The sequence below is a fragment of the Ostrinia nubilalis genome, chromosome 13 (assembly GCF_963855985.1).
Source record: "Ostrinia nubilalis chromosome 13, ilOstNubi1.1, whole genome shotgun sequence".
NCBI lineage: Eukaryota > Metazoa > Arthropoda > Insecta > Lepidoptera > Crambidae > Ostrinia > Ostrinia nubilalis.
In genome coordinates this window covers 14,070,697-14,085,995 of record NC_087100.1, presented here as the reverse complement: position 1 = coordinate 14,085,995, position 15,299 = coordinate 14,070,697, and the positions used below count along the sequence as shown (strand labels likewise).

The following is a 15,299-nucleotide window of genomic DNA, read 5'->3' as shown; positions in this document are numbered from 1 at the left end:
ACTTACTAGACACCCTGTATATTAAAAGTAATTTTAAGCATAATTTACGTAAATATTATGATAATAGGCTTGTGGCCGTATAATCGGTTTTATATTCTGCTTGGACCCTACCCTAGTTTAACAAAAAAAATAAAACGTCAAAATATTTTTTTTTCGACTTGGTGTTTGTGATTTTGCTTGAATTTTTGGCGATATTTTAACAAATAAAACCTAAGAATGGTGTTTAAATGCCAGGAAAATAGTTTTCTAAAAGAAGTAAGTATAACCAACAAAGTATTCGCAATCAACCCATAGAAAGGATGATGGGCACAAATGTATGGAAAGTGGTACCCGCTCCAATAGCCATAACCAATATATATTTTAAAAGGCCTTTAGATGTAGGAAAATGTCTGCTATGGGGCCAGATCTAATTCACGTTTTGAAAGCAGTAATTCCACTAAGTATTATAATGAAAGTATAACACAATCATCCATGTATACGAGTATGTATTATGACTACAATCTATTAATATAACTAAAAGAAGCATTGAAAAGGAAAGGATTATACCTATGATGAACTACCCAAGCTATTAGACCTTTATTCGCTTTCATCATCATCATCGTGATCATTTTAGCCATAGGACGTCCAGTTGAACATAGGCCTCCCCCAATGATTTCCACAATGGCCGGTTGGTGGCGGCCTGCATCCAGCGCCTTCCCGCTACCTTTGTGAGGTCGTCGGTCCATCTTGTGGGTGGACTTGTTGGGTCTTGTGGGTTTATTCGCTTTAGCAACCCATAATAAAACCATTAAGAAGTAATAAAACTTTAACCCCTTTATTAATAAAAGTTACACCCTAGTTGAACTCTGGCTTAAATTGTCATTTGGTATGGAAATGTCATTTTAATCCAAGGTTCTTCCTAGGTGTACCTTTTTATTAATAAGGGGGTAGTAGGTACTTCTTTAAATAAAAATATTTATTTCACAATCATCCCCATCAATAATTATAGAGTTAAGGAAGGATGCTGGAACAGTAAACCCTTCTTGACTCGCATAACCTAAGTACCATACGATGGACACGTATGATACTTCTTCTTTTTCTTCCTCGGTCTCTTCCTCCCTCACTGATGAGGATCGCGACCACAGATAGTGTTCCTCCACAGACTGCGGTCATAAGCTGTGTGGACCGCACGATGCAAACTCCCGCCCACCGTCTTCCTCACCGCGTCCGACCATCTCGTCGGTGCCCTGCCCCGAGCGCGTCCCCCTTCATACTGTATGATACTTAGGTTACACAAAAAGTATCTTTATCTTCGAACGCAACCAGATTTGAGGCTGGTGGCTATAGTAAATGTTGTTCGTCTTGGTAAGACCTTTCAAATGACACTACAAACATTACTATTGGAGCCGGGTACCATTCTGCAAAAAAGTATGTATATCTTCGTACACAACCAGCTCTGAGGCTGGTGGTCATAGTAAAAGTTGTTCATCTTGGTAAGACCTTTCAAATGATACTAGACTCATATCTATTGGAGCCGGGTACCATTTTGCCCATTGTCCTTTGGTCTATCTAAAAATAAATATTTACCGGTGTTGTTTTGGTCACATTTTGTTATTTTAACTTGCTTTTTGTGTAGATATACTGATAAATATGTGAAATATTGTTTCAGTTCACATCAAAAGTCGTGAAATGTGAAGAGACGAAAGAACCAATAACCGAATATGGCAAGGTGTCCAATTTTGAAGGTTATCAGATTACTTTGGAGAATACCATATTATTCCCAGCAGGTGGAGGACAGGTGAGATCATGCAAACCTATTAAATGTAACTATAAAACAATCGTTTCAGTCCAATGACGTCCACTGCTGGACCAAGGCCTCCCCTAAGGATTTCCTTAACCGGTCCTGCGCTGCCCGCATTCAGGTACTTCCCGCGACCTTCACCAGATCGTCGGTCCACCTTATGGGGGGCCAACTCGCACTGTCTGACAGCCCATGGTCACCACTCGAAAAATAAACCTAATATAACAATAATGAGATATTTCATCATACAGGATATGAGTATTTACCATTGACTTTTTCATTAAATTACATTGACCTCTAATTGATATTGTTCTAGCCTCATGATATTGGCTGGCTGAATGAGATAGAGGTCCTTCAAGTCCTTCGTAAGGGAGATGAGGCACTGCACTTCACCAAAGTGCCTTTAGAAGTGGGCTCTGAAGTCTCCCAAAAGATCAACTGGGATAGAAGATTTGACCATATGCAACAACATTCAGGTTTCTTTTTGATATTAAATGCATTTTTTATTTTAACCATAACAATAACCGGTCCTTTTTGTATGGAGTTTGACAGATTTTTGACGTTTGTGTAAGTTAAAGTAAGATGATGCAACTGAGCCTAATAGTAGTAAAGTTTCATTGATAAAGTTCCAATTTTTTAATACAGGTCAGCATCTTCTATCAGCAATATTAGAAAAAGAACACAACCTTCCTACAACCAGTTGGTGGCTCGGTGCTGAGGAGTCTTACGTGGAATTAGACTCCACCAAAGTGAGCGAAGAGACCATCAGAGCAGCTGAGGACAGATGCAATGCCCTTATAAGAGAAGCCATTCCGGTCAACGTCAAGTTCTGTAAAGCTAATGACCCAGCATTAGATGAGGTTTGTTACGAAATTGCATTAATAATAGTTTTAATTGGCTTTAAAGTTAATATAAAAGCCAATTTATTGCAATTAAGCTTTTACATGTCATCCATTAACTGCTGTAATGTTTATCAGACTGGATCATATACTTATGTAATAGATAGTGATTTATTTCACCAGGCACATACCAGGGGCTTGCCAAAGGATTGTATGGACACAATTAGAATCATCAGAATCGGAGATGTTGATGAGAATATGTGCTGTGGAACCCATGTTTCAAACCTGAGGTTTGTTATTTACGGTGTAATTTTTTTTTTATTTAAGTAAAATTAATTTTAATATACAAATGTATTTTTACAGCCAACTACAAGTAATAAAATTGCTTGGAGCAGAGCCTGGGAAAAAGGGAAAAACAAATCTAAAGTTTCTGGTGGGCAACAGAGTTAACAAAACATTTCAAACCATGTTAGACAGAGAAAGAGCTTTGACTGGGCTACTAAAGTACGTACACAACTATCATACGTTCACCCACATACATACATTATTCTCTCAAGTTTTCCATCTAAAGCCAGAGCCCCGATTACGGTAATTTTTAACGTCAACAATCCAGACACGCTTCTCGATTCTGCGATACGATTGGTCGTTCAACAGCGTACGTCAGCTGTTTTGACCAATCGTATTGCAGAATCAGAAACGCGTCTGGATTGTAGACGTTATAAGTTACCGTAATCGGGGCTCTGGTCCGTGAGCACGTAGAATCCCGTCCAACGACCCCAAGCTGCCCATCCTTGTCGCTCGCACGTAATTATGTTGCTGTCGCGCTCACACACTCACTGCGGCCGCGCGTCGCACAGTCGCGACAGCAATATAATTACGCGCGAGCGATAAGGATGTGTAGCTTGGGGTCATTGGACAGGATTCTACGTGCTCACGGACCAGGCTTTAGTAGAAGTGACTGTTCAGTATTTTTAGGGGCAGTATAAATCTCCTATATGCCCCGAAAAAACTATCCATCAAATGATCATCTTTATATTTTTCAGAAATGAAGCAAGTAAACATGAAGAACTAGTCAGTAAACTGCAAAAGAACTTGAAGGTTTCAAACAAAAACCTGCAAAACGTTTTACTAGAATTAGCTCAGTTTGAAATAGACAAAGTGAAAAATTCCAATCCAAAACCGAAATATGTGTTCATGTTTAAAAAGGAGGCCACTCCAGACTTCAATAGAGCTATATGCAAAGGATTAGATGGGGAAGGAATGTTCTTATTCCTGGTTTCCGAAGAGCCAGATAAGCCTAAGGAAGGCCAGATCATAATTCAAGGACCTGAGGAACACTGCAATGCTTTAGGGAAAACGTAAGTGACATAATTTACTTTGTCTAAAACCAATATAAGCCATCGGCCACGTATGGCACCATAATATCTGTACGCGCCAGCATTAAAACCTCATACATTTCAAACTCATGTCACACTATTCTATCACTCATTCTGACAGTCCTTTTCCTATCCTCTCCCTCCCACCTTCAGTCTCGCTCTCGCATCGCAACGCGCCGCTTCGCCTACCTATCTGGGCGTTAATTACTAAATAAGTATCCAAAATAAACCAATTCAAATAAACCCAAATCGCGCGCTAAACTCATCTCAATAAAAATTCAAGTGTTTGTGAAAGTGAAAGAAGAACCAAGCTTGGACCGTCCTGTGGAGTCTGCTCAATCGAAGGTATCCCATCCCGTTCCTATCCCAATCTCCTACAACTCCTTTCTGGTCCTTCGAGCCGGATGGTTCATTTCCTATCCTTTACACTTACATAAAATCACAACTACACATTTTCACGCATCCGTCATTTTGACAACCCTCTAGAAAATTCTAGAAAATTCGCTCGTGACACATTCTTTCTGGAAAGTTCGATTCGTTTGACATTTGGCACATTCTAGAAATTGCTATTCACTCAAACGTCAACTCGTTTGTAAACACGTATATTTTTTAAATTCAATCTTTTAAAATTTTATTTCAATTCAATTTCAAATTCGCTTACATACGCTACGCATTTTATTTTCCTACTGGATTATAAATAAATACGCTCAACTCAACTCATTTTTTAACGCTAGCTCTCGTGCGTGTGTTTGCTCACCTACAATACAATGGAGGGAGTAAAACGCAAAATTAATTTGCTTGAAGCTAAAAAAGAAGCGCTTTTTCAGAGGGTTCAGGAACTATACGACCTCAGCCTAAAGGTCTCCGACCCTCAGATTGAACAAATTTTCATGTCTCGCATGCATTCGATTGAAAAAACAAGATCGGATTTTCTTGATACTATTGACGAACTTAATTTGTGTTATATGAAAAATGATGAGGAACTCAAACCTACATTTGCCGCACTCGACTCGTTTGACGATTTGTACTGTAACATCCTTTCGGTGCAAAGCTCCATCGCACAACTAAAGGCCAACACAGAGCGTCGCAAACAGGATTTCGTAAAAAATTACCGCCTTTAGAACTAGTCTCTTTCGACGGAGCCCCTTCCAAGTGGCCCGTTTTCTACCAAAATTTTAAAACGCTTATTCATGAGAACACTGGTTTGTCTCCAGGTGAAAAGGCTCAATACCTTATAGGAAAACTTTCCGGAAAAGCACTTACAATTTGCTCGGGTATTCCACCTACTGGTGAGAACTATTACATAATTTGGAACAACCTATTAGAAAAATACCAAGACATAAGAGTACAAGCCTCTATGTATTTGGAACAATTAATAAACTTCAAATCGCAATCTTTAGATGAATTTTTGGAACAGTATTGCTCAGCTGAAGCTGCCTTACGATGTTTACAGATTGATGATCTTTCCGATTTCATTTTGACTCATATTGCTCTCAGTAAATTAGACAAAGACACTCTAAATTTATTTGAACAATCCATTAAGCACGTAAAAATGCCTACGTTTAATGATCTCAAGACTTTTATAAGAGAACAGAATAAAATCCATGCTTTACGCTTATGTTTTACGCAGAATAAGCCGTACGTTAATAATAAAACGAATTTCGCATCGCAGTCTAAAAACTCGAAACCGACACAGTCGTTTGTTTCTAATACAGCTTCTGGAGTAAAACTCAATCAACATTACTTCCAATCTCAACCGAATTCGCAAGGCTCATACACTCCATCCGCTGTACGCAAGAATTGTCAACTTTGTAAGACGGAACCTGAACATGCCCTGTTCAAATGCAGTTATTTTCTCTCGAAAAATGCGCCAACTCGCCACTCTTTAGTTACTAAATGTAACTTTTGCCTCAATTGTTTAGGCTTTCATAACATTAAAGATTGCAGATCTCAAAATCGTTGCTCAGTTTGCCAACGGAAACATCACACTCTTATTCATATAGATAACTTTAACGTGAATAGACCTATGACGTCACAACAGCTGACTTGCAGCGCGACGCTTTCGCCGACCGACGCGTCCATGTCCGCGCCCGGTCCGGTCACGCCGCCGTTGCAATCGATGCCAACCAAAAATGTATCTCTCTCTGCAGTCACGCCGTCGATCGCTGATGAATCTAGTACCACGGTCTTATTACCCACCGCGTCAGTGTATACTTATGACAATAATAAGACGTGTCAAAAATTACGCGTGTTTCTAGACACAGGTTCGATGAGCAACTTTATCACAAATAAATGTTGTGCGCGACTGAACTTAAAAGTCAATCCGCTACCTACCACTATTAAGGGCATAGGTCAGTCTGAAAGTGTGTCGCTAGGATATGTATCTTTCACAATTGCCTCACGCTTTGATCCCAGGTGTAAATACACAATTAACGCACGCGTCATTGATACAATAACCGATTATTTACCTAATGTAAGGGTTGACATAACCCAGTTATCGCATTTACAAGGTCTTCCTATGGCTGATGACAGCTTCGATATCCCTGCTGAAATCGATTGTTTGTTAGGCAATGAGATATTCCCGCTTCTTTTAGGTAGTAATAAAATAACTTCACCGCAATCCTCTGTCATCGCTATCGAAACCACGCTCGGATATCTCGCTATGGGACGCGCTCAGTGCTACTCAGCTCATTCACGCAATGATAACAAAGCATTCTTTTGCAATGTAGACTCGCACTCATTAGAATCACTCACGCAACGCTTTTGGGAGCTTGAAAGTGTACCTTCTAAGAGACACATCAGCCCTGACGACGAAATATGTGAAAACATTTTCCAATCAACTCATTCTCGCGACGACTCTGGGACGTATACCGTTTCTTTGCCATTTAAACTCGACCCATCAGAACTCGGCGATTCTTATTTTACTGCTAGGCGTCGCTTCTATAACTTAGAGAAAAAGTTAGACTCAACTCCGGGCTTACGCACTAACTATAATGAAAATATTCAAGACTGTATCGATCGCGGTTTTCTGTCAAAAGTCGAAAACGCATCGAATTCAGAGGAAAATACTCCAAATTATTATATACCTCATCATGCAGTATACCGACCAGATAAACTCACTTCAAAAACTCGAGTCGTTTTAGATGCAAGTTGTAAAACAACCTCTGGAAAGTCGTTAAATGATGTTCTTTACACTGGCCCAAACTTACAAAGTAATATTTTTGATCTTTTAATTAACTTACGCATTTTCTCAGTCGCTTTATCTGCTGATATTGAAAAGATGTATTTCTGTGTAAAGCTTGATCAAAATCACCACCCGTTTCAACGCATATTATTTCGATTTGATCCTGAATCACCGATTGATACTTATCAATACAATAGGGTTTCTTTTGGCGTTTCTAGCTCGCCTTACCTCGCTATGCGTGTCGTTCGCCAACTCGCTGAGGACGAGCGCGCGAATTATCCTATCGCCGCGTCTGAAGCTCAATCCTGTATGTATACGGACGATTATGTCTCATCGATGGACGGGTTAGAAAAAGCTGAACAATCTTACCATCAAATGGTTAAGATGTTCATGGCCGGGGGGTTTAAAATGGTTAAGTGGATCTCGAACAACCCTGAGCTTATAAATAAGATTCCCGATTCGCATAAAAATCCACAGCTCGTCGATTTTGACACTGACTCAGAAATTACGACAAAAATTATAGGCATGCAGTGGCTTCCTAATGATGACGTTTTTCTTTACAAAATTAACTCTACTAACACTGACCAATGCACAAAACGCACGATTCTTTCCGCAACCGCTAGATTATTCGACCCTTTGGGTTTGCTAGGCCCTGTGACAGCGTTTCTCAAACTCTTAATTCAAGAATGCTGGCAGCGCGACCTTGAATGGGATCAGCCAGTTCCAGACTCAATAAAAAATAAATGGAATCGGTTTGATAGTGAGATTAACTATTTATCGCAATTAAAAATACCTCGTCACATAGGAATCACCGCGGGTTGTCACGTCACTATCATGGGCTTCGCGGACGCCAGCGAAGTATGCTACGGAGCTGTAGTTTATGTGCGCGTGAGCTCTGATGCAAATTCACCCGGTGAAGTCTTTCTTATCGCATCCAAATCGCGTGTCGCGCCTTTAAAGAAAATATCTCTTGCGCGGCTTGAACTGTGCGCAACGCTGCTCTTGACAAATCTTTTATTATCGGTTCGCGATAGTATAGAGAATCGTTATCCTGTTAACTCAATTTACGCATTTTCGGACTCGACTGTCACTCTCACGTGGATACATTCTCCCGCGTACAAATTTCACACATTTGTTGCGAATAGAATTACTGAAATTAATTCGAAACTCAACGCCAAAATTTGGTATCATGTTAATGGAAATGAAAATCCTGCAGATGTAATATCGCGACCGGTAACTCCTAAAGCATTATTAAATCAATTAAATTGGTTTCACTCTCCTCAATGGACAGCTCAGCCAATCTCGCAATGGCCTATCGAGCCATTTCAAGTTTCATCTAACAGTGTTCGACTGGAAGAGAAAACTATCGCTCTTGTTTCAGAGACAAGCTCTCAATCGAACTCTCACCCTTTAGATCGATTAATTGATCGCATTTCCACGTACCCAAAATTATTACGCGCTACTGTGTACGTGTTACGCTTCGCTAAAATACTACGTTCAAACGGAGTGGTTACATCCTCTGATTTAGAACTCGCTGAACTCTATTTAGTACGCCATATACAGGCACTATTTTTTACTCAAGATATGCACGCAATTAAAAATAATAAACCCTTTAACAAATCGCTTCTCAAACTTAACCCTTTCATTGACTCTGATAATATACTTCGTGTCGGAGGTCGACTCACTCACTCTCAACTCAACTATGGACAAAAGCATCCAATCATTCTATCGCCTAAACATCGCTTCACTCAACTTTTAGTTGATTACTTTCATGTATGTAATTTACATACTGGTCCTTCACTTCTACTCAGTCTGCTTAGACAGAAATTTTGGATACTTTCCGCACGTAACTTAGTACGTCAAAGAGTGCATTAATGCAATATCTGTTTTCGTTTAAACCCTAAATCTACAAACCCTCTTATGGGCGACTTGCCATCATTTCGCGTTTCAGAAGCTAAAGCCTTTGTTTATACATCGGTCGATTATGCAGGTCCCTTCTTTATTACTCACATTCGCCGCAGAGGTGTTAAAAGCCAGAAGGCTTATATTTGTTTATTTTGCTGTCTTACAACTAAGGCTCTACACATAGAGTTAGTTTCAGACTTAAGCTCTGATCTATTTCTCGCCGCTTTTCGTCGATTCATTTGTAGAAGAGGCCCCGTTTCCATGATATATAGCGACGGAGGTACTAACTTCATTGGCGCTAAACGCAAGCTTGACGAAATTTACGCTCTTTTAGAATCTGACTCTCACAAAAATTATTTAAGTTCACATTTGGCTGAACAACGCATTAAGTTTCTTCATAGTCCACCATATGGTCCGCACTTTAACGGCATCACAGAGATAAATGTTCGTTATGTAAAAACGCATCTTTATAAAGTTATTGGTCTTCAAGTGTTAACATACGAAGAGTTCAACACTGTACTTGTACAAATAGAAGGCTTATTGAATAGTAGACCATTGTGTGTTCTTAGCTCTGACCCATCTGATATATCCGCTCTCACTCCCAATCACTTTCTCAATATAACTCCACTGAAATTCTTACCAGTAGAGGATGTCTCTGATATTTCTGACAATCGGTTAACGCGTTATCAGTTAGTCAATAAATTAGTGCAAAGCTTTTGGCGTCGCTGGAGTCAGGAGTATTTAACTTCTCTACAACGCCGTGAAAAGTGGAATACGGTGACCAAACCGATAGATGTGGGCTCTGTTGTTGTTATAAAAGATGACAATGCGCATCCTCTTTGTTGGCCATTGGGTGTGGTTGTGGAAGTATATCCCGGAAAGGACAAAATCATTCGCACCTTAAAGATTCGCACTGCAACCGGTATTTATGTTCGGCCTGTAGTTAGAGTTTGTCCTCTTCCTTTACAGTAACTCAAATAATGCTTTTAACTTTAATTTTTCTTTAACTTTAATTTAACTCAACTTTAACGCTCATTTAACTCAAATTTAACTCGTTTAGTTCTCTAACGCATGCTTTTTTGCGTTTTTAACTTTATTTTTTTTTACAAACGCTACTCAATCTAGAGGAAGACCTCTAGGCCGGGGGAGTTGTACGCGCCAGCATTAAAACCTCATACATTTCAAACTCATGTCACACTATTCTATCACTCATTCTGACAGTCCTTTTCCTATCCTCTCCCTCCCACCTTCAGTCTCGCTCTCGCATCGCAACGCGCCGCTTCGCCTACCTATCTGGGCGTTAATTACTAAATAAGTATCCAAAATAAACCAATTCAAATAAACCCAAATCGCGCGCTAAACTCATCTCAATAAAAATTCAAGTGTTTGTGAAAGTGAAAGAAGAACCAAGCTTGGACCGTCCTGTGGAGTCTGCTCAATCGAAGGTATCCCATCCCGTTCCTATCCCAATCTCCTACAATATCACTTGCCATATAGTCTTGAAGCGCTGGTAGGGCCCAAAAGATAAGGAGAAATGTAAAGTGCCCCTTATGGGCTACCTTTTTTACACTGCTTTTTTGACGTTCATAAGTGCCACTTGTGGTCCAAATTGAATAAAATATATTTGATTTTAATTTTAATAGTAAAAACCACAGACAAGTAACTAAGATATTGCTTGCTTATATTTTTGTTTTTATTCCAGAATCACTGAGTTGTTAAAAGGCAAAGGTGCATTTAAAAATGGAAAATTCCAAGGAAAAGCTGGCGATTTGGGAGGCATTAACAAATGCAAGAAGTTGATTGAGGAATACTTTAATAAGATAGAATAAAATAAATGCATACATTATTTTCATTTAAATGCTTACAAATGAATAAATGTAAATAAAATATGCAATGCTTAAGCTAAAGGAATAAACTTAAATAAGTTCTTACAACAACAATTACTAAACAGTTACATAAATATATTCTACTTTGTTATACTCATTATAAATTAAATATAATACACCTTTAATTGTTACTAAATAAATGTTTTATTACATTGACCATTTACTTTAATTTATAAAAGACTTACTTATCCTAGAGCTCTTGAATAATTCAGATATTAATAATATCTTTATGCTCAATCCTTCAACTTGTGCGATGTGTCCTTCGTGTTCATGGCCAGAAGCTTCTCAATGCCACGGTTGGTCCAGTCCTGAGTGGTGTCGTCAAGGTAGTTGTCAAAGTCTACGAGATCCTTCTCAACTCCGTATTGAAGTAGATACGACACTGTCTTCAATACGTCTGGGTTAGCTGTAATAAAAGATTTTACATTGAATAAATCACATAGCTCATCTTACTGAATTTAAATTAGATTTTATTAACAATCTGTTTTCTACTTTTCTTTTATTTAAAAAGATATTATTTTGTTTCCTCCTAGCTAGTGAGCTAAGGGGCCATACATAAAGTACGTCACACAAATTTCATGATTTTTTAACCCCCCCTCCGTCCTTGTCACAGGTGGTCACATTTCTGAGACCCCTCCCCCCTAGTGTGACGTCACATGTTTTGCAATTTCACATCGAAAAATTATTAAATTAACAGCAATTAGTTTTATTTCCATTTAAATTAAGTACTTTTTTTTAAGAAATCAACATTATATCAAATATTTGAAACAACTGAAATGTGATGTCACGAAACTTAGGACCCCTCCCACCCCTTGTCACACCATGTCACACTTTGTCAACCCCCTCCCCCCCTCTTTACGTGTGACGTACTTTATGGATGACCCCTAATCTAATTTATTGTAAAAGCAAGTTTATATTAGAATTTTCTTTTGATTTGACCCATTGTATACATATTTTATATCAGTTTATTACATAAAGTTCACTTACAGAATAACATTTTCATGTTGATTTCCCTCTGCTTCCATTTTCCATCACTGTATTTGTGCAGTTTTATAGCCGGTGAGTCTAAATGCTGCATAAATCTTTTGTTGTCAATCTGTAAATTGAGAATAGACATACAAGTGAGTACTTTAACTGTAACTTTAATGATAACTGGTGTTTTTTGTACGAAATTTGGCAGATTTTTTACATTAAAAACATGTTAAAGTAAGACGGTGCAACCAGCCTAAGAGCTAGGGAGAGTTACTAAAGATGTTTAGTTACCACAATGAACACAGCAGATGGGAAATATTCCACAATCTTTTCGGCAATTTTCTGGCCAGGGCAAGCCTCAACTGTGTTGGCTCCAAAGTTTTCACAGCCGGCGTAGTAACCAGCTATAACCAAATTGTCAGCTTGAGCCATGGTCTCAATCTAAAACAGGCCAAAATAAATTAGTTTCTTAGAGACAAACATATCCAAAAAGGTTATGAAAACCTATGACTATTCCCGGACTTACCTGTGTTAGAGCAACTTCAGCCATTGGGGACACGTAATGACTGTGGTGAAATAGAGGAATAGTATCCACAATTTCTAAATCCTGATTTTTTGCACCATCCTTGATTTTGGAACCATCAGCTAAGAGAACACCGTTTACAGCACAATGACGGTATTTAGCAGCATGTAAAATTATTTTAGCGTATGCCTTGGTTTCTAGTGTTACGTCGCCCATGTTTAATTAAATGATTTAATTGAGGATTTGTTAATTCTTGAATTAATTAAAAATTAATCACGACTTCCGAAAAACACACGTATGACGTTTTGTTTTTTAATTATAATTACTTTTTCTTTTCTGTAAAAATTTATGGCTTTGGATAAAAGAGCTTTTTTTTCTGGAATTTAAGTGTGAAAAGAACTTTTTCAAAGTATTTTGCCCTTCAATTTGGATGATAGTATTCTTCTTCTCTTCTCTTCTAAACCATGCATGCGTACCATTTATTATCTTCTGTGTATCTTGTATAAAAGAAAACATTGATTTAAAAAACTCGATTTAGTTAATTGAAGATGTTACATCACTATTTGACGCTGACTGACAGTGACAGTTGCTGGAGCCTGACAGGTCACAGGACAGCTGTTCGAGTTTGTGGATGTTTTAGTGGTTTTTGCGAGTTTGTTTTGTAATTAATGTTTTACAAGCAAACGTAATTAGTAATATGGATAAGTATGATACGTCTCAGCTTACAGAGTTCCCACGATTTGAGCCCGAATCGACGCAAAGCGGTGTGTCGACGTTTCTCAACAAACTGTGGAGGTTTCCACTGTTCTCGCCCAGCGAAACTACTGAAAATTTGCAAGACAAGGCTGCAGGGGAAAGAAAGCAGAGCAGCCAACAGTCAGATGATTCAAAGAAGCAGGATTATGAGGATGCGAAGACCGAAACAGGATCTTACGCCGTGGAATTCGAAGGGCGAAGTTTGCCCAATGTTTTGAGGCGGATAAGCAGTTTGATCGCTATGGGCTCAGGCGTAAGTGATTTATGTATATCCTGACATGATTTGACAGCTGTTTAACCCTCTTTAATAATGGACATTGCACTGTAATCAGTTAATCATACAGTTTTGCAGCATTAATAGTGTAATATCTTATTATTGTTTGTTACATAAATTGCATAAAATATTTTTCTTACTAGAATTTAAATTAGAACTTGAATACAAACTAGAACTTTTACTTTACAAAATTCTATAAGTATGTTACTTTTAGGGTGGTACCAGATATGCGGACACCGAGCTGGCCCGCTACTGGATGCCAGACGACATCTCCCGCGAGTGCTACGAGTGCGCCACGCGATTCAGTACCTTACGGCGCAGGCATCACTGTCGAGTTTGCGGGCAGATATTCTGCTCGAGATGCTGTAGTCAGAGGGTGCCAGGTAAATTGTGAAAATCTGTTCAAGTACTTACATAATATATTTAAAGTGATATGCTTGATTGATAAATACAATAAATGAAGAATTGAAATACCTCCCCATCCTTACATTTTTAATTAGTATTTCATTAAAAATTTTTTTTTAAATTTTTTTTTTTATCGCAATAAAAATTTTTTTTATTCAATACTAGCTATTCAAGATTAATAGTTCTGACAGTTCCTACAGGACTAACTTTTTGGGATTTTTATCATCTTCTTCCTGAAAGAGAAGTAATTCATACTGTATTCCCAATTCCTTTTCAACCAAAAGAGGTCTACTGCTGGATAAATCCTTCACTGTCACTGGTCCTGCACTCCCCGCATCTAGGTGGTAGCCTCCAGAATCCAGCCAGACTACGTACAGTTAACAGAATCGCAAAATTTTCTATTTTAGTATCTTAATTCTTGTTCACAGGGCAGATATTTGGTTGCGCAGGTGGGCTACGCGTATGCAACTACTGTTGCAATGTAGTCCTAAGCTACCTGAGAGAAAACGACCTCACTGGCGACATATCGCCCGACTTGCGCACTTTGCAAGAGAACCTGCAGGTTTGTAACTTGAAGTATTTGATCATAATCATACTATCTAAATAAAATAGTAAGACACGGGTCTTAACGCGACGTTTATTAATGAGTTACATTATGTACTCACGGCTTGACATTTCGTGGTCACAAGCAGATTGAATAATAATGGGCGCGTGTCTTACTATTTTTGTTGAAATGGAACGCAAAAGTTTTAAATACTATCTAAATAGTCCTTGAAATGGCTAAACCAACCTTTAAGCTTTTTATTACTTGTGCAATGATTTCTTTAGTTCCTTCCTTGCAACATTTCAAAACTAGTAATAAGTTACAAATAAACTCATCTAGCCAGAGTAGGGAGTGTAGACCAAATTCTCCCTTTGCTACTGGTAAATGAAATTAGTCGTCCTGGAACTAAAATTAGCAGTGGAGATTAAATATAATTATGATGTTCCTATTTGTAATATACATTGTTCATAATTTCACTGTCTCAGTGGTGACCATTTTTTCGTTCTAGGTGAAATTCCCCGAGAACAAGTCGCAGCCAATGTTCAAGGCTCGCGAGCATTTCATGTTCGCTCGCGAGCAGGACGAGCGCGAACCGCGCGTGGCGCCCACCGAGGCGCTGTACGAGCTCTACCGACACCTGGCGCACTCGCTGCCGACGCAGCAGCACAGGTAACATGACATAGAAACCTAGCACAGGTACACACGGCCACAGTGTTAACTATCCATTTCCGTTTTTACTCTCGCTCTCATCAAATGGTGATTCTAAACCTAGCACAGGTACACACGGCCACAGTGTTAACTATCCATTTCCGTTTTTGCTCTCGCTCTCATCAAATGGTGATTCTAAACCTAGCA

The 15,299-nt window shown here is 38.8% G+C and overlaps 3 protein-coding genes across 3 annotated transcripts in view; 2 read left to right on the top strand and 1 right to left on the bottom strand.

Moving 5' to 3' along the window:
* Window positions 1–126: 126 nt before the first annotated feature.
* On the top strand, window positions 127–10,913 carry LOC135077721 (alanyl-tRNA editing protein Aarsd1). Its single transcript, XM_063972292.1, has 8 exons — window positions 127–255; window positions 1,649–1,777; window positions 2,097–2,256; window positions 2,426–2,640; window positions 2,803–2,909; window positions 2,983–3,123; window positions 3,663–3,977; window positions 10,787–10,913. The coding sequence occupies exons 1-8, from the start codon at window positions 217–219 to the stop codon at window positions 10,911–10,913; spliced, it is 1,233 nt and encodes a 410-aa protein (XP_063828362.1). The 5' UTR covers window positions 127–216.
* On the bottom strand, window positions 10,881–12,769 carry LOC135077733 (ER membrane protein complex subunit 8/9 homolog). The gene is made up of 4 exons (XM_063972309.1): window positions 12,469–12,769; window positions 12,234–12,383; window positions 11,958–12,066; window positions 10,881–11,376 (listed from the first exon to the last, which is right to left on the bottom strand). The coding sequence occupies exons 1-4, from the start codon at window positions 12,679–12,681 to the stop codon at window positions 11,204–11,206; spliced, it is 645 nt and encodes a 214-aa protein (XP_063828379.1). The 5' UTR covers window positions 12,682–12,769; the 3' UTR covers window positions 10,881–11,203.
* A 274-nt stretch (window positions 12,770–13,043) lies between these two features.
* The window catches only part of LOC135077341 (putative 1-phosphatidylinositol 3-phosphate 5-kinase), a 43,772-nt gene continuing 41,516 nt past the window's right edge, over window positions 13,044–15,299 (top strand). The window contains exons 1-4 of the mRNA XM_063971867.1: window positions 13,044–13,474; window positions 13,710–13,878; window positions 14,329–14,462; window positions 14,953–15,113. Coding sequence (XP_063827937.1) covers window positions 13,163–13,474; window positions 13,710–13,878; window positions 14,329–14,462; window positions 14,953–15,113 — 776 coding nt within the window. The 5' untranslated portion in view covers window positions 13,044–13,162. The remainder of the gene's footprint in view (window positions 13,475–13,709; window positions 13,879–14,328; window positions 14,463–14,952; window positions 15,114–15,299) is intronic.